We start from the raw sequence: 25,361 nt of genomic DNA, 5'->3' as shown, positions 1-25,361 counted from the left end.
AAAGTTGCATGGTGTGAGCACAGAAGTAGGTAAGGTACCTTCACATTTCCTGTGTGGAAATTTCACCTCCCTCACTACAGTCTAGAATACCGTTACTTTGGGAATCATAACTGAAGTACCACAACGCAGATAGGCATATAAATCTAGGAACAGTCAAGATAACTGAAACACTGAACATTACTGAGGGCCTGCACTACATGTTACATTTTCCCCAGGTCTGTGCAATCCATGTGCACCTGCAAATTCCCTACTGGAAACTCAGTTCCCTGGCATTTGGGGCCCAATTCAGATTGGGACTATGGCACACAAGAAAGCCTTTAGTCAGAAATTTCAATAAAAATTATTTTTAAAAGAAAGGCTTTAGCCTCCCACCCATGCCGTTTTCCTAACCCAAAATGTCCTGTCAGGCTGATAAGGGCAAATACTGATGGAGTACACTAGGGGCAAATTGTCTTCCCTGGGGGCCATTTTAAGTAAGGAAAATGGTATGGGGAAGACATCAACATTCACTTTGTGAAGAACATTCCTGATCCAGATCAGGCCCTGCACACCTGTCACTTGAGTTGCAAGTGAACACCTGAATGACAGTCCTCATGGTAGACCCAGACCTGATCTGAGAATTGTGTATTGTAGTTAAGCCCTAGCAAAGCAGGTGATACCAAGCTTGGGCTAGGAACTGTATGTCTAAAGAGTCGTACATTAATACATACATTTGCTTTGATATTTGCTTCCCTGATATATCTATGTGAAGAGCTTAATTTTAGTGAGGAATCACCATAACTCAGCCCCAGAGAATGTTCTGGATGTGAGGGAATATTTATGGAAGATTCAAACAACAAGACAGCTACAGACAGCTACACATATATCTGAAAAAGGATTAGTGAGTCAAGTCTTCCATGTCAGAAATTGTGGCTTCCTGGCATCCAAGAATCCCAGTTCTTTCTTCCTTAGAAATCAAAGCACTAACCAAGACTGCTTTAATACCCGAGACATCTTTTTCAGAATAATTAATCCATAAATAAGCAGACTTTCCTTTGAAGTCTTTGAATAATTAAGAGCAAGGTGGAAGAACAGAATTTTGTAAATGCTCATTCACAATCCAGAATGAATTCAGCAGAATCAGAATGCCAAATGGGCATATATAGTAAGGTTGCTTTCACATAGGTGTTGGTGCTTCAGCTACAGTACAGTCTAAATCTGCACTGCTTTTTTCAGAGCGCCCACACATCTTTGGCTGTTACCGCACTAGGTATTCCCAGTGATGTATCAAGAGTTTGAAAATGTTATAAAAACCATCGTTTTAAAAGGGTTTTTGGATACTACGGCTTATAAATGGTTGGAAGACGTCTTCACAGCTAAAGGGGCCAAACAAAGTGCGAACAGTATTTTTTATAACGTTTTCAATCTCTTAATACATTGCTGGGAATACAAGTGCGGTAACCCCCTTTATCTCCCAGTACTCCTCCAAATGTTCACTTCTGTGGTTTTTTGTCCTTGGGTCAATTCTTTCTGAAATCAGCTTTGGTATGATCTTTCAGAAAGATTGTACTCATTATGGGTTTGCCCAGCGTGTGGACAGGATGGTGTGTATTTCTGAACTTCCCTATCCACATTGGTGCCCCCCTCCCCACTGGCAAACTTTTTGCTGGCTTTTAAAAATTGTTAGTAGCTATATAATTATTTCATTCTAATGCTATAGTTATATCATTATGCCGATTAAAAAACACCAGGGGGAAAAAACCCCTCTAGAAGTATGGCATGCATGTGTGGAATGGCCGGTGTGAAGAGAAATGGAAGAAAGAACAGGGAATCCCCTTGTGTGGACGTCCCATTGTTGCTGGAAATGCCTCTGTATTTGGAATGGCAATAAGTGCACAACGGGGAATCATCTCTGTGTGGAAGCAGGCTAATCGTGAGCAGATAAAGCTATTATACTGTTTCTCCAGCAACTTAGTATGTGGTGCTAGACAGCAGGGAGAGTGTCATCTGTTACGTAGGGTTGAGGGAGAGGCTTGAAAGGATCACGCCTCTAGTTCCCCGGTTTGTACCAGAAGCCTCATCTTCACAAGACTGACCTTATGAAAAGCATCCACAAAGCTGGTGTGCTTGGGGATTCTTCGAAGCCTCAGATCACTCTTGTCTGGCAACAGTCTGTTTCCTGTCTCTGACCAGAGCTACGCAAAGAAGCATAAAAGTGACACATCATTAGGGCTCCTTTATTTACTGGTATTCAGGTTTCCCACCCAAGATTTCAGGATGGCATGCAAAGGATTCCCAGGCAGGATGGCGCTGATGAAAGAGCATCATGTATCTCCTCAGAGCGCTTGAGGTTGCCCCTTCTTGCCCTGGAAAGAACCACAGTTTCATCCCCTTCACCAAGTGAAATGGGTTGGGGAAGAGGAAATTAAAGATCTGGAAACAGAAGTTTCTAGTAACCTCTACCAAGACCACGGTTACACAGCCCGGATAACCTACAAGAACCAATGAACTCTGACCGTGAAAGCCTTCGACAATAACCTCTACCTATGATCAATTGTACTTGTTTAAAAAGTTGAATTTGGGCTTAACTCTTTTTGGAAGCAACTTTGGCCTTATTGGAACCAACTAGCATTTTGACAATGGAACTGAGATACTGAAATGTTGTTTTAAGCTGAAGTGCCCTAAATCTCCAAACAATTAAATTGTTTGCGATTCCTAAATTTCTGGTAACTTCGAGGTAAACAGAATTCTGTCCCACAAGCATCAGCACTAATGATTGCCTTGTGTTCCTTCTGGGATTGATCTGAAAGTCTTTTTTCACAAAAGGACATGAAGTAGGGGTTATTATTATTTACAAAATTTATATCCCCCCCTTTCTGCCCACAGAGGGGCAACCAAGGCAGTTGACAATTTAAAAGAGACACGATAAAACTACATTATAAAGGTAAGGTAAAGGTCCCCTGTGCAAGCACCGGGTCATTCCTGACCCATGGGGTGACGTCACATCCCGATGTTTCCTAGGCAGACTTTTGTTTTACGGGGTGGTTTGCCAGTGCCTTCCCCAGTCATCTTCCCTTTACCCCCAGCAAGCTGGGTACTCGGAAGGATGGAAGGCTGAGTCAACCTTGGCAACCCTAGTTTCAGAGCATTGGAGTGAAAACCAAGAAGGCCTTCTCCCGGGCTGCCACCTCCCTAATCTCAGAAGGTGGAGGCACTTGAAGCAGGGCCTCCGAAGATTACCATAACTGTAGGGCAGGTTCATAAGGGATTAGACAGTCCTTCAGGAATGTTGGTCCCAAACCATAAAGGGGTTTGAAGGCCAAGACCAGCACCTTTAATTGTGCCCAGAAACAAACTGGAAACCAGTGTAGGTGGGCCAAGACCAGAGTGATATGGGATTTGAGCAGGAAACGAATGCTTCTTTGATCACACTTCACTGAATATGAAGGGTTGGATATGACAGGAACCCAACAGCAGAACCTGAATACTTTTTTATAAACACTCAAGAAGATTGTGCTGGCAGTGTGCTAGATGGTCCTTGATGTGTTTTCAGGCTCAGACAGGGCTTAATTTGAAATAGGGTTATCATGGGACATAGTTTCAGTCTCATGGTTATATGTTGTTTCCCCCCCCTTCATTTATTATTATTATTATTTTTAATCTATTCTTTCTCTAAGGAGCTCAGGATGGCATTCTTGTTTTTCCCATTTCATTTTCACAATCATGCCACGACACAGCCTGGACTCGTTTAAAATGTTTTTATTGACCCGGACCCTTAGAAATCATGTACGATATATAACCAAAATAAAATGATGGCCATTCATCCATAAGCATTCTGTCTAAGCCATAACTCTGCTTTGCAGAACAAGGAAAAGTTTGTCAAATAGTTTGTTAGCAGTGAGTGCCCCCTAGTGGTTAGATATTGAAATTAGCCTTTGGTCTTCTGTTAGATTAAAAAAAATGTAATAGCTTTTATTGAGGCCAACCCAAATGACACAAAAGCACTGTGGAAGCTTTCAGGTTCTACAGAATGCCCTTCATTCTGTGAAGAAGAAACAAACAATGGAAGATAACTGCTGGGCTCTTGTTTTTTTCAAACAAGATGAACCTCATTGATTCTTGTAGGTTATCCGGGCTGTGTAACCGTGGTCTTGGGATAACCTACAAGAATCAATGAACTCTGACCGTGAAAGCCTTCGACAATAAGATGAACCTCCATTGTCTGTTTCATATACCCAGAATGCAAACGTTGTAATCTACAATCCAACTGTGAACCTGCTAGTGTGTGTATGTGTGTGTGTGTAAAGTGCCTCCAAGTCGCACCTGACTTATGCCGACCCCTTATAAGGTTTTCATAACGGAGGTGGTTTGCCAGTGCCTTCCTCTGCGCAGCAGCCCTGGACTTCCTTGGGGGTCTCCCATCCAAATACTAACTAGGGCCGACCCTGCTTAGCTTCTGAGATCTGACGAGATCAGGCTAGCCTGGCCCATACAGGTCAGGGCCCACTAGTACCCACCCTCAAAGGCTGGTATGACAGGGTCTTAAAAATGGCCTTTTACCTCCTTTTTAATATTTGTATTTTTTAAATTTTTGTACCTGACAATGGGTTCTCTAGAAGCCAGAAGCTTGCACAATGATTTATGTCATTTGGGTTGGCCTCAATAAAAGCTATTGCATGGTTCGATTTTGTTTCTTTCTCTGGATTTTGTGTGGGCCAACAGGGCTGTTGGCAACTTTTTTCTTCTTAGGGTTGCCTATCAGTGGGGTGCCACCATGTGAGCTACAAAATAAAAGAAAGAGGTAGGTATTATTTGTGGTGATGCAAAAGAAGACTGATTAGAAGGAATGAAGAAACAGATAGCGGGGAGAGGGAGAAATGCTGGACATGTTACTTTAACGGCTATAGGAAACAAATCCAGGAATGGTGTAAAGCAGAGGTTCCCAAACCTTTTTAGTCATGGAGCGCTTTCCAGGAGAGAAATTCATCATGGAGCACTAATTTTCACCTAGCACCTATATACTAAACCGAATGCAGTAGTATTTTTCTTTCCAATCTCTTCATGGAGCACTAGTTTGGGAACCTCTGGTTTAAAGCAAAAACAACAACACAGTTAAAAAGTCTTCAGTTTAGAAATAAAAAGTGGCAGCAGAAAACTGTTGAAACACAACACACACGTGGGTATGTAATCTTATACTCAGTTAGCCTAGTGTAGTCTGTTGCAACTAGCAGAGGCTTTCCACCCATACTATGTAAGCTCCTTTAACTGGAGATGTGAGTTATTGATGTTAGAAGAAGAAGAGTTGGTTTTTATATGCCGACCTTCTCTACCACTTAAGGGAGACTCAAACCAGCTTACAATCACCTTCCCTTCCCCTCCCCACAACAGACACCCTGTGAGGTGAGTGAGGCTGAGAGAGCTGTGACTAGCCCAAGGTCACCCAGCTGGCTTTGTGTGTAGGAGTGGGGAAACCAACCCAGTTCACCAGATTAGCCTCCACCGCTCATGTGGAGGAGTGGGGAATCAGGTGGTGGCTGGAGATCTCCCACTATTACAACTGATCTCCAGTCAACAGAGATCAGTTCACTTGGAGAAAATGACTGTTTTGGCAATTGGACTCTATGGCATTAAACTCCCTCCCCTCCCCATACCCCGCCCTCCTCAGGCTCCACCCCCAAAATCTCCAGGTATTTCCCAACCTGGAGCTGACAACCCTAATTTTACTAGAGAGGGCCCTCCCTGCCCCCCCAGACAACCTTCTTTTTAGCCAGGGTACGTCCCGATGTATGGCCAAATTTGAGGCTTAAAGAACCCAGGGAAAGTGAACAAGAACTGGTTTGTTAAACAAATATTATAGCAAGTAAACAGGAGAAAAGTTATTAAAATGGGGCAGAATTAACACAGGGCAAAATGCACTAAGAAAGAAGCCAGCCAGAAATCAACAAAGCTTCCATCCTGATGCAACTACCTTACTTACCGTAGTCCCTACTCTAATTCAATACCGGATCCAAGCAGGCCAGACCCACCCCACCATGGGGCAAAGGATCAACTCCCTGCAAGAGGAATCTCACAGCTGCTCAGTTTCCAGGGACAGAACACCCTCCTTCTCTGCGCAGGGACTTATATGCATTCAGCTAGAGTTCTGCATCCTTCACATGGATACTTTTCTGTTTTCCCTCAATTCCACTCCAGTCCAATCATAAAGCCTGGAAGGTGCCTGGGAAATGTAGACCTATTGCAAACTTTACCCAAGAGTTGCCAACTTCCAGGTACTCAACAAACACGATACCTATGCTGATTATAACGAAGTTGTAAGAATAGCAGCACGCAGGCTCACAATAAACGTGAATGCACTAATTCAAAGTTGTATTCAAATTATTATAACATAAAACACAAAAGCATTGCCTCAAGCACTCTGACATTCCAAGGTGTGCAAATTAAAAAAAAATTGGCTTTCTTTGAATACTGGCTTCCTTTGATTAATCAGTGTATCACAAAGACTGATTTCAGTGGTGGACTTACACATGAACTTGCCTTTGGGTTCTGCTTTAAATTGAATTGAATTTGTTTTGGTGTATGAACTTACCTTGTACTTACCTTGAGTTTGTTTTAATTTGCACACCTTGGAATGTAACAGTGCATGAGGCAATGCTTTTTGTGTTTTATGTTATAATAATTTGAAGACAACTTTGAATTAGTGCATTCACGTTTATTGTGAGCCTGCGTGCTGCTATTCTTACAACTTCCAGGTACTAGCTGGAGATCTCCTGCTATTACAACTGATCTCCAGCCGATAGAGATCAGTTCACCTGGAAAAAATGCCTGCTTTGGACTCTGTGTGGCATTGAAGTCCCTCCCCTCCCCAAACCCTGCCCTCCTCAGGTTCCACCCAAAAAACCTCCCACCAGTGGTGAAGAGGGACCCAGGGGGGCACTGTGGCACTTGCCCCAAAACCTCCATTGTTTCCCTAGAGTTTTAGAGAGAGTGATAGAGTGTCCCGTCCCCGTCCCCCGGTGCAATGTGGGCACTTCCGCATCGCACCAGAAGTGACATCTTCACATAGGGATGCGGGTTGCTCCCTTGCTTTCAACTGGCCTGCTTCCTCCCACCAAACAGCTGAGTGTCGGTGGGCAGAGGCAGGAAGCGCCAGGAGATTGCCCACTATTAGCGGGCACCTGGAAACCCAACCTCAGGTCTTTGTAGAAGAGAGGCTTTCTTGAGGTCTACAGGCTGCTTCTTTCCTCAGCCTTAGGCCCATGACATGCGCATTCTATCACCAAGCCACAGCCATTCTCTTAATAACACAAGACATTGCCTTATACCAAATCTAGCTCAATATGAATAACAGCTCTTCAGGCCCCGTGGCGCAGAGTGATAAGCTGCAGTCCTGCAGTCCAAGCTCTGCTCACGACCTGAGTTCGATCCCGACGGAAGTCGGTTTCAGGTAGCCGGCTCAAGGTTGACGCAGCCTTCCATCCTTCCGAGGTGGGTAAAATGAGTACCCAGCTTGCTGGGGGTAAAGGGAAGATGACTGGGGAAGGCACTGGCAAACCACCCCATAAACAAAGTCTGCCTAGGAAACGTCGGGATGTGACATCACCCCATCGGTCAGGAATGGCCAGGTGCTTGCACAGGGGACCTTTACCTTTAGGCAGAGAAACGTCTTTCCAGCACCTGCTCCCTGAAATCCTTTAACTGGAGATGCCAAGATTTAAAGCCAGGACCTTCTACATGCAAAACACGTCCTCTACCACTGAGCTAAGGACCCTGCCCCATATGGTCAGAGCAAGGAACCCCTCTGACGTAATGCAAAGGGATTACAATGGTAAAAACCAAGGACTCACTGCTGAACTTGAATACCTGTCCTAGGTTATTTATGCAATGGATTGCAAATTGCCCTTAGCTGTGTCTTCATCCCTTAGCCTTGATCCCCATATGTAATAATGTGAATGGTTTGCATAATAAAGCTGTTGTATTATGAGCAATAGGAGGGAAGGCAGCATGGTACAGCCCGATCTCGTCAGATCTTGGAAGCTAAGCAGGGTCAGCCCTGGTTAGTATTTGGGTGGGAGACCACCAAGGAATACCAGGGTTGCTAAGCAGAGGAAGGCACTGGCAAACCACCTCCGTTAGTCTCTTGCCATGAAAACCCCATAAGGGGTCGCCATAAGTCAGCTGCGACCTGATGGCACTTTACACACACACATTATGAGCAATGCAGGGATTGCATAACACTTTGTCCATGCCCAATTACAAGATTTCCTGAAAGGGTCACTTTAAACCTGACATCTTCAGTCTCTGAAGCAATTGAAATCAGCCACTGTCAAAGGCATAATGATTTATATACAGATACAATTAATTTTAAAATAGGATGACTTTAATTAGCGTTTTCCACTGAACTGTACATCATCTTGATCTAGTGGCCTCAAAATGACTGCAATTCTGAATCGATCTGGCTCTGAAATTAGTTTGAGTCACGTCCGCCCACTTATTCATCTTACTTGCAGATCCCAGCACACCCTTCCTTTTTAATCTTACAAAAGTAAGGGCTCAAAGGAAACATCATCAAAATCACCCTGTCGCCATTATGCTTGTCTGTGTCTAGCAACAAACAACATTCAAAGCAAGCAAATTATGAGGAGCATGTTGCTTCATCAATGTACCTCCTCCCATGGCCTATGGCGATGCATAGCATTTCACAGTCTGAGCCACGCTGGTGTTTGTCTTCAAAAGGCGGCAGTGTTCTGCAACTCTAATTCAGAAATATTTTGTCTGGGTAAAAGAAAAAGACCATGGCCTCTTTCACACTGCTACACTTCCCTATGGAAGCCCCAGTGTTGGCAATTGGACTCTATGGCATTCAAGTCCCGCCCCTTCCCAAACCCCATCCTCTTCAGGCTCCGCCCCAAAAACCTCCCACCGGTAGTGAAGAGGGACCAGGCAACCCTACCCCACATACACACTGTGGGTAGAGCTTTCCCATGGTTTTTTAAAAAGTAATGGACAAACGGATATACCATTGTATCAATACGCCAATTGCCAGATTTTTTTAAAAAAAAAACCTCAAAAAAGTCACCTGATGAAGGGAGGAATGGCTGCTACGGGGACAGGGGCAGTGTAGACGGGACCAGAAAAATCAAGGTGTTCCTGCTCACGAAGCAGTCGGTTCATCTTTATTGTGATCTCCCCCAAAATATTGCAGCAAAGCAGACTTGGGAAAGACTGCAGAAAAGTTGAGGAGAACCCAGGTGGCGTTTGGAAATACCAATTAGGGTTGCCAGGTCCCTCTTTGTAACCAGAGGGAGGTTTTTGGGGTGGAGCCTGGGGAGGGCCGGGTTTGGGGAGGGATGTCAATGCCATAGAGTCCAATTGCCAACGCGTCCATTTTCTCCAGGTGAACTGTTCTCTGTCGGCTGGAGATCAGTTGTAATAGCAGGAGATCTCCAGCTAGTGGCTGGCAACCCTAACCATGATGCTGTGGGGAAGCAGGGAAACAAACCCCAACAGTTCTGAACCCAGAGCAAATTGACCTTGTAGAAATAGTTAGTATCTATTTGGACAGAGGAATCTGGTACTTTACTTGTACTGGTTATCTTCTGAGAAGGGCTCTGCAGGTATAATATACCCATGATGACTCAGACATGAAAGTCAAAAGCAGTTGATGAGATGAATATATTTCGCCCGTTCTTCAACCATATTGGTATAGGTCCCTCTGTCTTGTTCTGAACTATAGCATAGATAGACCTCCCACAAACACCATGTGCAGTTCTCCCAAAAGTACTGCAGGCTCTGACCCAAGGTTCTCTCTATCCTCTCTGCCAATCTTCTTTTGTCCCATCAGGGTCCCAATGTTTGAGTGAGATATGGAACTAAATTAGATTTGCTTACATGTTCCAGACACACCCCAAAGCAGGCCTTCTTTAACACAGCCAGCGCCTGCCTAAAATGCGAACTCGAGTTGTTTCGATTAAAATCAATGGGACTTTTGCCATTGGCTGACTTCATTAGGCAGAAAATCAAGTTCTAGGTATGTTCACTTGCTTTCCTGGCTCCTGCCTGGAGCCATCTCTCTATAAATAAAACGTTGTAGAGTTATTTATGGGATTTTGTACCTGCCTCTATCAGATCTCAGACAGTACAAACCCAAGCACAGCTGTACCCTTCTACACCCACTGAATTCAACAAACTTAGAAGGGTGTAACTTAGGATCAGTTGCATTAATAGCCAGTGGGAATAATAACCCTTTTCTCAGGTTATTTTCACTTAATACTGGGCAGGGACAATTTGCTTCCAAGTGTTTACAAATAATTGCCACGAGTGCTTTTAATTTCAGGACACATACAAGCATACCTCAGAGATATTGCGGGATAGGTTCCAGACCACAGCAGTAAAGCAAATATCGTAATGAAGTGAGTCAACACGATTTTTTTTGTTTCCAAGTGCATATAAAAGTTATGTTTACCCTATGCTGTAGTCTGTTAAGTGTGCAATAGCATTATGTCTAAAAATGTACTGTGATAATAATGAACAAGTTTGAAATTCTGTGAGAATTACCAAAATGTGACACAGAGACACAAAGTGAGCACATGCTGTTGGAAAAATGGCGCCCACAGACTTGCTCAAAAACGCAATACCCGTGAAGCGCAGTAAAGGGGAGCACAATGAGGTATGCCTGTAAAGGTAAAAGGTAAAGGTCCCCTGTGCAAATACCGGGTCATTCCTGACCCATGGGGTGACGTCACATCCCGACGTTTACTAGGCAGACTTTGTTTTGCGGGGTGGTTTGCCAGTGCCTTCCCCAGTCATCTTCCCTTTACCCCCAGCAAGCAAGCTGGGTACTCATTTCACCAGCCTTGGAAGGATGGAAGGCTGAGTCAACCTTGAACCAGCTACCTGAAACCGACTTCTGTCGGGATCGAGCTCAGGTCATGAGCAGAGCTTGGACTGCAGTACTGCAGCTGACCACTCTGCGCCATGGGGCTCCTTGCCTGTATATACACGTTATTATTGTTTTAAGAAAAGAAAAACTCATGTGATTATTCTTGTAGAAATGCCATCTGCGCAACAGCCTCTTCCGGATTCCACCCTAAACTGATATTCTGGAAACATCTCTAGTAAGGTCCAGGTGAGAAAGTGATCTGATGCACACATCATGTTACCCACTTGCAAAAGCAGGGTTTCATGATTGAGACTATCCTGCAAGCTTTACATCACCCACCCATCTCACCTTTCATACAGGTATTCCTTCTATCGTTTTGGATATAACTAGGGTTGCCAGGTTTTTGGGGCAGAGTCTGAGGAGGGCAGGGTTTGGGGAGGGGAGGGACTTCAATGCCATAGAGTCCAATTGCCAAAATGGCCATTTTCTCCAGGTGAACTGATCTCTGTCATCTGGCGATCAGTTGTAATAGATCTCCAGCTACTACCTGGAGGTTGACAACCCTAGATATAACCCTAGCTTTATATCTGCACCAGCATTTTCCCATGGTACATTTTACACCCTCGACTTCTGATCATTGCTATAATTACATCCCAAACTAGAAAGAGAGAAAGTGTGTGCGTGGGGGGGAACATATGCATGAGAGGGGAGAGGAAGGAGGGCAGGATCCTGCAGGGTGCTCCCTTCTGTTAAACCATGATTTAATAATTGGGCAGCCATATGGTAGCACTGAGCCAGGTGGTAGGAGAAGACAGCAAACAAGTGAAGAATGAAGAAAAGGAAGATAATGAAATAATAAAACTGCTAAAATAAAGAACTTCTTGTACAACGAGTGAACATATCTGAAGTAATTTACAGGTTGTTTGTAAATGCGAGTGTGTTGCAAGTGTGCCTTGAAAAAGGTCTTTAAAATCAAATACGTGTCATTTGTGGGGATGCAATGCATTAATGCTTGAAATGCCTGAATTTAAAGAGACCATGTCAGTTCACACTCTGAAGCCGAAAGCGAGATGAAGAACTTCAAGACATGTTCAGGTGGTGTCATATTAGATACCAAATCATCAGTACAAGTCAATGTCCATTTGAATTCACAGCATTCAACTGTGCTGTGGTGCTCAAAGCTAGCAAGGTGCCATTTGCTGTTTGAAAAGCTGGTCTTGGTTGAACCCAGTAGCACCACACGCACTGCTGGAAACAGAAGGAGAGATACCGCAACAGCGGCCCCTCGGCTGCTGGACAAGAAAATGCACTGTTCAAAGGCACGGAGAACCTCTCGGTTCTACAAAATGCCTGCTTGAAACATATAGACAGTAAGCGCAGTCAGGGCTTACCTCGGACATATGATTTGGTCCTGAGCTGGTCAAAGCCACAAAAATAAGCAACACGGGGGTTAATTACTTCAGGCACTAGTTTGAAGTGGAACCTTAGGGTGATAATATATTAAAAAGTTGCCGTTTAACCAATGCATTAAAAAGCGCAAACCGCATGATTAATTATTTTCTTAGGACATGGTCTGCATGGGACTCCCTGGCATTGTGCTCTTTGCTCAATGTTCCCTCCCCACACACACACACACACACACATACCCGACTCTCCCTTTCCCTCTTCTGCATTAGCCACTCGGCTGTTCTGTACAAGGATCTCTGGTTGGCTCTCTAGATGTCAAGATAAAGAAGTAATTCCTTCTGATGGGCAATGTTCTTCTTTGATTCTACCACACACTTTTCCTAACTTTTCCTGCAAAGCTAGCACCTTGGGGCTGCTTAGACTCTCCTCTAAGCAGCCCCAAGAGTGACATTTCCAAGGGACTGACATTTCCAAGGGACAAATCTTCACCCTGGAGCTTTTCTTGTTTCTCATGGATTCCTGTGAGGTAGCCATGTTAGTCTGTCACAGCAGAGACAAAAAGGAGTCCTGTGGAAACTTAAAGTCTGATTTATTGTTGCATAAGCTTTAATGGGCTAGAGCTCACTGTTTCAGAGGCAGGAAGCAAAACCTCAGTCCGTGGACACAGATAGGGGGAAATTATGAACAGGTACAGGGGGAGAAATTATGAATATGTGTTTGTCCATAGACTAAGGATTCACTTCAAGCATCTCATGAAATGTGCTCTATCCTGTGAATGATTCTGTCACAATAACAGCCCATTCCTGAGCTGACGGCGTATGGAGACGGCGGGGAAGAGGCACAGCTGTACCTCCTCCTAAGCCGTTTTGCGTATGCAGTTAAACAAACAAACAAACAAACAAAAAAGCCGTTTTGAGGCTTTATTCTGTTTAACCGGGGCCTTAAAAAGCAGGTGCAGCACCGCTGTTCCCAGCACCGGCGTACTGGGCCGAACTGGGATAGGAAGCTGCCTAACCGGTGGCTTCTTCCCCAGCCCACCCCCAGAGCACCCCCCTGCGCCGGCACGGCCACTCTACACCGTGGCCTGTGCCACGGAGAGGTCACGCCGGTGGAGGGGCGAGGCGCGGTCCCGCGGCACTCGGCCGCCGCCGGGACTGGCCTTGCCGCCAGCGTTAGTGCGTGTAAATCCGTGATTACATGCACTTACGCTGGTGGTGAGGTCATGCCGCCTCCTAAGAGGTTTTGGATGAAAACCTAAGGAATGCGCTGTAAATCTGTTAATGTTAAGAAATCACAAGACTCCTCAATTCTGTTTCACAGAGGTTTGCCACATCTCAGCATAGCCCAGCCAGGCACAGCCAGCAAGAGCGAATTACCAACCGGAAGACTGCAAAGTGGGCTCTGGGTTATGCTTTCTAAAAAAATTTGCAAAGGGAAGAAGATTAGTTCTGTCAAGAACCATTTTTCTATTTGACAGGGGATAGCAAGCTGGCTCAGTAAACAGAGGCTGGGCTTTCATGTCCAGTGGCCTGTGTATGTACTTCAGGTAGGGTTGCCAGCCTCCAAGTACTAGCTGGTGATCTGCTATTACAACTGATCTCCAGCCGATAGAGACCAGTTCACCTGGAGAAACTGGCCGCCTTTGGCAATTGGACTCCAGGGCATCGAAGTCCCTCCCCTCCCCAAACTCCGCCCTCCTCAGGCTCTGCCCCAAAAACCTCCCGCCAGTGGCAAAGAGGGACCTGGAAACCCTAACTTCAGGGTTAATCGGTGGGATCAAAAATAACTTGCAGGAAATGTGGGTTGAGTAGACTTTGTAAAGTGTGGCACTTGATGAAAGCAGGCAACTGACATGTACTGGGACTGCCACTCAACCCATTTAGGAATTTTGCGATAGCCAAATGTGATCATTGTAGGTAGCCATATGTCAGGATTAGAGCAAATACATTCTTAATATCCCAGTTTAGCACTAGTCTAATTATTAAGCACAACAGGACACTAGGCTAATAGTGCTAGAATTTGCTGGACTTTACCCTTTGGACTGCAAATGGTGATGGGAATGTTATATTTTCAAATGCTCTCCAATGGGGGGGGGAGTTCCTGCTTATAGACATTCTAGCACAATAAGGGAAAAAGTAAACTGGCTTTACTAATATGTGGGGAGATTTTAAGCAGGCCCACATTCAAAAATACAGAGCTAGTTCACCAGCAGATGACCTGAGGAAAGGACAGCTAATGCAAATGTTCTATTTGCATAAACAGTGTAGTGTGAAAGCCACAATATTTGGGCCAAATCACACATTACAAAGTCCCGTATGCTTGGAATTCCAAATTTGCCAAGCACATGCAGGTCCGATATGCACAGGAAACATGGCATGTATGGGCAAAAGGGGTTTCAGCCTTCCCCACCACAGTTTTCCTGACCTGCAACTGTCTTGGGGAGCTGCTATTTGCCCCTTTAGGGAAATTTAAATGTAGCCAGCATTAAGATTCCAACATAGCAAATACCAGCTTCGGAGGACTGTTTTAGGTTGGGGAAATGGGGTGTGTGTGTCCATTTGCAGCTCGTGCAATTTAGTCTCACGTGAAGACTGAACAATATACAGCATTCATTTCTGGTTCAAAACATCTTCTAATATAATGTCTGACATTTGAAATTAAAATACTATAATTTTATGGCAATCCCTACATTGAAACAATCTTTGAAACCGTTGCCACTCAAGGTATATATAACAATCTCTTTGCTCCTCAACTGTTACTTCTGGGGAAATAGTTTTTAGCCATGCTTCAAAAACATGAAAACCTGCTGCCCAAAAGAGACACAGGGACAACAGAAACAAGTATGAACATAGGGTTGCCAGCTCTGAGTTGGGAAATACCTGGAGATCTTTGGGGCAGAGCTTGAGGAGGTCAGGGTTTGGGAAGGGGAGAGACTTCAATGCCATAGAGTCCAATTGCCAAAGCGGCCATTTTCTCCAGGTGAACTGATCTCTATCGGCTGGAGATCAGTTATAATAGCAGAAGATCTCCAGCTAGTACCTGGAGTTTGGAACCCTATATGTACACTGCAGGAAACGCTGGCTCTATATGCCACCATCTGGTCTCTTCAAAACTGTCCCCAGCCCAGGTCAACAATTTGTTCACAGAGCAAGAAAAAAGATAATGCATTTGAAGGAATGTTTTAGCCTCTACCTCAAAGCTCTCGCATGCTAATTGTGCCCCTTCATCCAGGGACATGTTGGATTCAGTGTCACTTTCATTCACTGATTTGGGTGAGATTATTTTCACTTCATCCTGCAGACTCAGGGAGCCCAATTCCAGTCTCATGATCCTCTCTTGCAACGTTTGCACCTCCTTTTGACAAAGAAAGAAAAAGGATAGAGGAGAAATGACAGAAATTAGAGGCTTTGTTAAAAGTCAAGCAAGGCCCACATTCTCAGTTGGCAGAATACCAAGATTAAGCTAACAGAAGATGGGTCCCCTGTCCTAACAAATCTACCTCCCCATATAATGCTTCTTTTTATTTTATGACATAATAAATATTCTTACTTAATGAAGTCAGCCTGCATGATCACAGGAAAAGTTACCTTATTCCTGCATTAAGTTCTCCTGTGCTCTCAACAGATCTCAAATTTGTGACCACTAACTGCAAAACACACATTTCTACAACAAGAGGCTACTACGTATTTGACCAGAGAAATACAATTAACAGCCCACGGCTAATGTATGTCTACTTAGAGGTAGGTTTCACAAAGTTCGGTTCAAATTCCACACACCTTTGAATAGTCAGAAAAGCAGAGTTGGTGTGGTGTATAAACTAATCTAAAGGAAATATGTCAAGAATAAAATATTTTTAAAATTCACTCTGAATTAATTCACACATGAACATATGAAGCTGCCTTATACTGAATCAGACCCTTGGTCCATCAGAGTCAGTATTGTCTACTCAGACCGGCAGTGCGTCTCCAGGGTCTCAGGCAAAGGACTTTCATTTCACCTACTTGCGTAGTCCCTTTAACTGGAGATGCTGGGAACTGAACCTGGGATCTTCCACATGTCAAGCAGATGCTCTACCACTGAGCCACAGCCCCTCCCCTTGTGACACCTGGCTGGACAGAGTCTAAGGGGGCTTGTAGATAAAATGCTTCTGAAGTCCACCTTGGACCCCTTGTGGCAGTGGCCCTGGCACAGATGGAGATGACAGGGGCCACCTTCTACCTACCATGTTGACACTTGGGTCACTGCCCTGCTTGTCAGGTAGAAAGTGAAAGAGAAACATTTTAGAATAAAACAAAAGCGCAGATGGAAAGGTGATGAGAACCATTTTAAGTGGTTCTTGTGAAAACAGCCTAGCTTTTAGGATGGGTTCAGTAGAACTTCCCAGGTGATAAATACACCAATCAGCACCCAAGATAACATTACACCATTTGCCTGAAATGGATCTTGCTGGTAAAAACAAGTGTAGTTTCATCAAGGTTTGCTTATCATTTGGCAGGATTTCCCCCCATGATTTCCCTTTTCAGTTTGTTTGCTTTGCCCTGTAAATGACCACTGCAAGCTTTTGCGCTCCTTGGCCTGTTAGAGTTCAGTGGCCACCCAGCGTTATCTGCATCTGTTCACCTTCATGTGGCTCTCCTTGACATCTTTCAGCTCAGCGTTCAGTTGCTCTATTTCTCTCCGAAGGATATCTTCAGTTTGGCTTCTACACAGACCCACGCAAACAAATAAACAAATAATTAAAACTTTGCTTTAATTTCTTAATAGTGTATGGAAATCAACAACCCCAGATGAAAGGAACAGACATACCAAATGGCTTGCCCTCCAAACCAATAATTTCTATGTCCTGTGGTCTCTGCTTCATAATGGAGACAATATTCTTTGAAATCCTAACTATAACTTTCCATGGAAACCAAATTTTCATTACATTTTCAGGCATCATGTAAAGAAATTGAGAACTAAACTAAACACAAGGGATTGCATTAAAATAGTGGAGTGTCAGGAATCTGCATCGTGCTGCATGGCAATTCTTAGTAAGAATTTAATAATAGCCTTTGCTCTGTACTATGCAAATACATATCAACTTACCTTATGAAGCAAAAATGCAAATTGCTGACTTGGCTAAAATTGCCACAGTTTGACACTTTGCTTACCTTCTCAAAGATTAATTACACTTTGCTACAGAACAGCCCTCTTACCCTCAAGCCCAGTTCCATTTGGTGTTTAGGCATTCAGTGGTCATCCTAAGCATCTGTCCAGTGATGTGACACTCACTTGAGTCCACCTGACTCTCAGGTGTTTTGCCACTTCTCTTTGATGTTTCTGCTGTCACCAGCTGGTCAATTAGAGTATTACCAGCTCAGAGGGCCAGCACTGCTAGCACTCTGTCTGTGATGCTGTTTAAAGGCTCTACCTAGTGCCCACATCTCCCACTACCCAACAACTGGTTCCCACAGGGAAGGCCTATCACACTTGCACATTCTTGGGGAAACAGTCATCTTGCAACCAACAGCCTCCTGTCCCCTGGTGTCCATTTGAGATAATATGTTCAAATGGTGGTCTATGTGGTACAAAGAACAACTATCAGCATTTAAAATAGAAAAGGGTTTATTGAATTAGAAAAGTCCACACATATTCTGCACAGCAATGGATTGAGCGTGGAATACAAAGAAAAGGTGCAAACATACAATCCTCTGTTCCTCAGCACTATACATGCCCCAGCTGGCCTTATTCTAAGGCAAGCTCGGTAAACTGGTTGCCCTATGAGGGCAGGAAGGCAGGGTAAAAATCTTTTCAATAAATAAAATAAAATAAACTTAAAAGTTACAGCATTCTTAAAACCATCCCATTACCCTAGGTTTCCTGACTTTTTAAAGCTCCATGTGGCTACAGCAGCCATCAAGACGGAACCCGGATGTGAGAGCTCCTTTCTCCAGAAGAAATCAGCCAAAATGGATCTTATTCCCATTGTGTCTGGGGAATTTATCTCCTCTGTCTGCCCATCCCCTTTGGGTAATTTCTTCTCTTCCTTTCCTTCCTAGGAAGAGCTACTATGTGGCGTTTGGCAACCCCAAGTCTCTGTCCTGCTCCAAGGTGTCACATTCCTGCCAAGGTGTGAGATGGGCCTTTGATGGTTCTGTGCTGGCTAGAAGCATTTGCATAACCAAGCCTTAAGTACTAGGTGCTTGGGAAAGCCATTGGTGGGATTGGGGTGTTTGAAAGCAATTAACTTCTGTCTCCTGTCTGTGTGCCAACAGAAAAACTTCTTAAAAATGAATGTGAGGGTTTTGTTGCCCCCAAACAAAATACACACTTTCACAAACCTTAATCCATCTCCCCTTCTTTAGAATGCAAATGGATTTTTCCAGCTAGGCCCAGTTCTTAACTTATCCTAGTGATACAGTTGCCATTTGGATGCTTTTCTGCATAATTAGAGGCTTCTGTGGAACAGCACAGATTTATCTTAGAATGAGGAAGTTTATTTTAAATAGTTAAAGTCTTCCCAGATCATATGAGCAGCTAAACACAAACAGTATGGTGTAGGAACAGGCCTCTTAGAACCTAAAAATAATAAACTAAAGCTCCTGCTGTTTAAACAACAAAAGGTTAGACCAAGTTACTTCACAATATGATTACAATAAGAGGCTCTCTCAGGCTCAAACTATGCACACTGACATCATGCTGATCCAATCCCACACAAACAAAAGGAAATACACATTTTAGAACAAAAGGAGCAAGGTTGTGAGGTAACCTGAACCCTCTTCTCCCAACCATTTTTCTTTCAGTCAACCTTTGCCTTTCTCCATCTATGTCTGCAACGGCATCCCTTTCTCTCTCTCTCTCTTCTTTCAAAGTGATACCTGCCCTCCTTCAAGTCCTTTCTCAATAATAGCTTCTTCTTCTAGACTCTTCTTGAGCCACCTTAGGCTGGTCACATGGATCTGGGGTAGAGGTGGGGAGACAGAAGCACCAAATGTTGTTGTGTTTCCCTTGTGTTTCCTCTTCTACTTCCAGCCCATCCGAAATAGAGCTTGCACGCTTCCCCCACAACTGCTGCTCTGCAAAAATATGCACGCTGAGTTTAAACATCTTGGGTTTATAGGGAAACATGTGTAAATTCTAACAGAGGAGAAGAACAGGTGTGAGCACTTGTCCCTATAGTAATCCCATAAACAACATCCACAGACGAGTAGTCCAAAAGAGAGTTGATTTATTAGAAAACTTATAGGTTTACAGAGCTAACAGGTAAATTGGCACGAATGGGGGATTAGGAGCACACAGTAGTTTATATGAAAGAACATAGGTCATATCTAGATAGCATTGGTAGGCATGGTGACCCCCCTCCCATCGAGGGTAGATTCCCATGCAACTCAGAGTCAAAGCAGGAATTCGGCGGTTAGCAAAACAGTCCTTGGTTTGCACCTGGCAAAACCAAAACAATCCCAGTCTGGCGGCCTCTGCATAGCGCAGACCTGACAACAGGAATGCCAAGGCCTTGTGGCCAACTGGCTTCAGGAACAGTTGCATGTACACCACAGTAAGCAGGCACAGGCCAACTCCTGTTGTGCCATTAAGTAGGTTAACATCACATACAGTCAGTTGGGTCAAGATCAAAAGTGTGTGGTTATGAATGTTAGGCACTAAAACTAAATAGCTTGCCCTATGGGTGTGAATGGCTGTCCATCACCTGTAAAGCTGAGGCTTAAGACAACCAGCCACGCTCTCCCCAATCTAGAACCAACGATCACATGACGTTAGTAAAAGGTGAAGTCTAAGCACCGAGAACACTGTTGCCTCACTCAGATTTCTCTCAACTGGCTGTGGATTGCCTCCTTCCTCTGGACAAGTACTCCGCAGGACTGATGTCACACCTTGTGTGATAGCAGCATGCACATTGTTCCAAGGCAGAGTAAAGCTCTTGCTTGATTGCCATCCCCAAGTTGTATGATTTAAACTCCAGCTTTAACTTAAATTTGGAAAATAAGGCGGAGGGGAAGAAAACCAGCAGGAGTCATTAAGAAGCCATATCAGAAAACTTTAAGACAGAAGGGTTTTCCCTCCCCCCAGAATCAGTATAAAGGGCAACAGATGAATGGTACACATTCTGTAGTGATAACGCCTATGTTGCGATGGATTGCGAAAAATTGTGATCCTGTGGATCATAGATTAAACACACACAAAAAGACTCAAGACATGTTGCTTTCCTTAACGAAACATATAAGTTTCCTATACGAAAGGGAGGGTAAACTTGGGACATAAAATAACAACTCCTAACGACAACTCGTATTCTAAACTCTTGCTGACACGTGGTTAACAGGCTCTAAGGTTTGAAACATAGGAAATAATGTGGCTAATATTTTCTATTCTTGTTGCCTATTTTGGCTCATAACTCGAGGAAGAAGAATTGAAGCGAAGTAAGTCTTCTCTTAACAAAAACGGCAGTTTAACCACAGCTTCTCGGGATGCGCCAGAATGTCACATGACCAATATTTCTTGATCGGACCGATCCACACTTGCCAAGTGGCTAGCACCATCCCCTGAGACCATGTAAACAAAACATACAGTGCATTCCCAAGGAGAGTTACTCCAGCCTAACCCCATTCATTTCAATGGGCTTAGACTGGAGTAACTCCTTAGGAATGCACTGATAAATATTTATCCATTTTTGTAGTCCTGACTGAGACAAAACTTGCAGACTAATTCCAAACAACCTCACTTGAATGAATGAATGAATGAATGAATGAATGAATGAATGAATGAATGAATGAATGAATGAAAAACCTTTAATGGCATAAGTAAACAACCTCACTTATGGAATGCCCTTCCTCTTAAGCTTGCCTAGTAACTACATCACTTTCTTTTAGGCACTAGGACAAAACCTTTCTGTTCACCCAGGCTTTTAATTAAGAGCCTGATCTTTCAACACTACTTTAGGCTGGAAACTATTTTAAGCTGTCAGTGGTCTGCTTTTATGGTCTATGTTTTCATGCTGGGCTGGGTTTTTAATGACGGGTTTTAATTGATATCTTTCAATATTTTGTTTTCATTTTGTTTTGTAAGCTGCCTCGTGGAGAGGTGGCATAAAAATCTTCTAAAGAAGTACATTATTTGGGTGCAAATCAGACATCTTTTCTCATCATAGCCCTTCAGTTGCAATCAGATTACATTTTCCCAGCATTCGTATAATATTTAGTCACCGGGAAATGTAATGCTTCCTCCAGTTTACGCAACCGTTGCTGAAACAGCTGCAGGGAATGTGACTGTTCAAGTCTCACAGGTCACATAAGGTTTCTCTCCTGCCATTTTAGCCTCACAACTACCGTAGTGAGTGATCCAAGATCATATGGTGGATTTAAACCTAAGTCCCTCCAGTCAAAATCCTGCACTCTAGCTATCACACCACACTGGCTCTCCGGTGATGAGAGACACAATTTCACCCTGCACGTACATTTTAGGGTTCTTATGTCCTCAGCAGCTGTTTGCTCTTTCCATGCTCATATTTTTAAAATGCATTTACTTTAAACTATGCTTAGGCAGTTTGCTTAAGAACCTACAATAGCCAAGGAAATAGAGAATGAATACTGTTTGATCCTACAGATTGAATACACGTTTAGTTATTTATTTTTCTTTCTAGTTTTAGCCTTTGTAATTTTAGGATATTATCAATCATTCTAATTTTACCCACATTTAGTGTTTGCTCGGATATTAATTTGTTATGCACCTTGATAATCTTGCCATTTTTAACCATTTAACCATTTTAATAGCAAATCTATTTTGTATTTGTTTTTATCCTATACTATTTAACTATGCAAATTTGATTTATTTGATGGTCTATGACTGCAAATAAATTATTGATTGATTGAAACGATGCTTAGAGAGCATCTCTCAACTCCCGCATCTTAAACTTCTGGCCCACTGTGACCACTAAAGTGGCCCTACTCCATGTTCTGTCTGCAAAGCAAAACTGCCCTCTGTCAGAGCACAAAGCCTCCTTAGCGGTGGCACCACAACCATGGGGGCCTCTTTTCAAAGAGAGCCACTGCCTGAACTCTTCCCTTCTGTCACTTAGCAGACAAAATGAAATTTACTCTTGAGTCAAATATTGCTTAATTAATTTATCTGGGCTTTTTTTTAACATGTGATTTTCTTGCTGTCGTATTATTTTAGTGGGCTTGTGACAGCCAGTTGAACAGGGAGGGAAATTACCCTGATTTCCATTTGTGAACAGCACTCAATCTCCCGAAACCAGCCAGTAAAGTTTATATCATGTCACGAAAATAAGCATTATCACTAAGGTTGCCAACAGGCTTGGAGGAAAATGTCCTGTCCCTTCAACAGAGTGGAAATGGGCAGTTGAAGCTTTTCATGGCATGGAGGCAAATAACATCACCCGGTAAATAACACCCCATTAAGCCTCTATTAAAGGGACACGGCATTTTTCTCAAGGCCACTTGACAACCCTAATAACAATAAGTGTGTATGAATAACACAGAATTACAGGTCTTGGTGATTCTATACTGCTCTTATTGACTTCTGTTTCCAGGTTATTTTATTTTACAGAATTTATACCTCACCACTCTGCCCTTGTAACAGCCACCAAGCTTAGCCATTCAAAGGGAACTTTCGCTTTCCCTGCATGTGTCTCCTGGGCCATTTACGCACGGGAGCTTTGGGTTTGGATTGGCCACTGTCTAGATGCGCGCTCTCCCCATCCAAATGCCCCAAACTCAACAATAAGCCCCCATGCAGAGTTTGGAGAACTCAGATGGGGGAAATGTGCATCGAGAGAGAGGCAAATCCAAGGCAAAACCTCCCATGCGTAAATAGTTCTGGAGTCCTCAAATAAAGGGAAGGCTGTTCTCATAGCAGCCGTGGTGCCTGCCCTCTGCGGCTCACAGTTTGTTCATGCTCTGGATCACAAAGTTTGAATGGCTGCTTTTGACACCATTGTTTGGCTCATGTTTCATGGGAGGCGCTATGAAGTGGAACAGTCTCTCCCTTAATGTAACCCATGTTAAGATAGCCAGCTATCGTTTTATTTTATTATTAAATAAAGGAGGAGTTTGGAAAATTTATTTATTTTATTTATTTATTTATTTTTCAAATGTATAGCCCACCCTCATTCCCAGTTGAACTGGGCTCAGGGCGGGTAACCACCTCTAAAATAGGGTCGCCAGCTCTGGATTGGGAAATACCTGGGGATTTTGGGGGTGGAGTCTGAAGAGGGCGGGGTTTGGAGAAGAGAGGGACTTCAAGGCCATAGAGTCCAATTGCCAAAGCAGCCATTTTCTCCAGGTGAACTTATTTCTATCGCCTGGAGATCAGTTGTAATAGTGGGAGATCTCCAGCCACCTCCTGGAGGTTGGCAACCCTACTCTAAAACCACATAAAACATCAAGATTAAAACACAGCAATCGTTAACAACTATAAAACAAGATGGCATTTGAATGAAACAGTAGAAGTCACTATGGAACCAGGCAAGCAGATTGAACCCCCACAGATAACAAAAGTGTGGGGGAGATGGGAAGGCCAGCAAGGATGGACAACTTGCGGCTGCCCTCAGTTATAGGCCTGGCGGAATACTTAAAGTCCCCCAGGACCCTGATGTCACTAGGAAGGCTATTCCACCAGTAGGGTTGCCTCTGCCAGGTCCTTCTTTGCCACTGGCGGGAGGTTTTGGGGGCAGAGCCTAAGGAGGGTGGGGACTGGGGAGGGGAGGGACTTCAATTTCATAGAGTCCAATTGCAAAAGTGGCCATTTTCTCCCGGGGAACTGATCTCTATCGGCTGGAGATAAGTTGTAATAGCAGGAGATCTCCAGCTACTACCTCAAGGTTATGCAAAAACAATCCACCCAAGGCTCAGTTCTATACATATATTCAAAAGGAGATAGTCAATACAAAACGTGGTGCAAGCAATATCTATAGGTGAGCGACAATCAAACAAGAGAACATTATACAAAAATATCAAAAGACAAGTCAAAGAACAATATACACAACAAATCTATGTCTAATGTTTCTCTTTGAGTCTTAAAGACTTTCCAGTATAATTTCAGTCTTTGTAAGAGCTGTTCCCGAAAGTGGAAAGAATTCCTACAGATTTTCCAAGAGTCCAAGTGGGGAATCAGACTTTTATATCCACTGGCTATGTGCTGCAGGTGTTTCAAAAGGACACCAAGCACTTATAGTAGAATGGAAACGTCTTCCAGGTAATAGACGCTTTCACCAATGATGGCTTCTTCAGCCTGAGTGCCCAGTGTTTTAAAATTACAATTAGTAAAATTTCTATTGCCAAACACACAGTGGTAAGTAATTAAAATAAGTTGTATTACCTTGTTGTTTTCTTAATGCTACATAGTAGTCGGGTAGTTGAAGTTTGCCTGTGTAGTGGTAGCTTACGCTTTTCTGAGTAAAGTTTCTATTCACAGGTGTTACCTTTTAACTTGTTTTACTAGTTCTAAATGCATACTGTATGTTATCTTAAAGGTACTGTGCCGTATTTTAAAAGGCTAAGTAAAATAATGAAGTCTTATACGTAACAAGATAAATCAAAGTCTGTATTTAGTCCTGATGGTGCTAATGTTTTGAAAAGGTGTATATATTTAATTTCTTGCTGCAATAAGATTTTTTTGTATGTTATTAGAATTGCATTGGTGTTCTTTGTATACCCAAACCACAAAGAACCTTAGATCATTTTCATTATGCTTTTTTTCGAGAAAGTGGGAGACTAGGTTGTCAACCCTATCCACCAGGATAAAAGCTCTGGCCCTTGTTGAGGACAGCCACACATTCTTCAGGCTGGGAACCACCGGTAGATTGTTATTCATAGAGCCTAAGGATCTCTGAGGGACATACCAGAAGAGGCGGTCCCGCAGGTACGATGGCCCCAGACCATGTAAGGCTTTAAAGGCCAAAACCAGAACCTTGAACCTGATCCGATGCTCCAGCTGGAGCCAGGGCAGCCTCTCAGTGAATCAGACGAAGTTAATAAAGTTGCTCCTGTATTACAAACTGCAAGGAGTACACCACTCAGTCAGATCAGCCAGTGGAAGGAGGGAGAAGGTTTGCAGCCTGGTACGTGGTAGGTCCCCAAAAGGCAGA

General features: G+C 43.6%; 1 protein-coding gene across 1 annotated transcript in view; it reads right to left on the bottom strand.

Annotated features, from left to right (window-relative positions):
* Positions 1 to 25,361, bottom strand: part of LMNTD2 (lamin tail domain containing 2) — a 58,653-nt gene that overhangs the window by 25,607 nt on the left and 7,685 nt on the right. Inside the window, exons 3-5 of the mRNA XM_056851969.1 lie at positions 16,886 to 16,967; positions 15,458 to 15,619; positions 2,076 to 2,174 (exon numbers count right to left, since the gene is read on the bottom strand). Of these exons, the coding sequence (XP_056707947.1) occupies positions 2,076 to 2,174; positions 15,458 to 15,619; positions 16,886 to 16,967 (343 nt within the window). The remainder of the gene's footprint in view (positions 1 to 2,075; positions 2,175 to 15,457; positions 15,620 to 16,885; positions 16,968 to 25,361) is intronic.

Source organism: Euleptes europaea, chromosome 6 (assembly GCF_029931775.1).
Source record: "Euleptes europaea isolate rEulEur1 chromosome 6, rEulEur1.hap1, whole genome shotgun sequence".
NCBI classification, from domain to species: Eukaryota; Metazoa; Chordata; class Lepidosauria; order Squamata; family Sphaerodactylidae; genus Euleptes; species Euleptes europaea.
The sequence above is the reverse complement of the archived record's forward strand: the minus strand, read 5'-3'. Positions and strand labels throughout refer to the sequence as shown.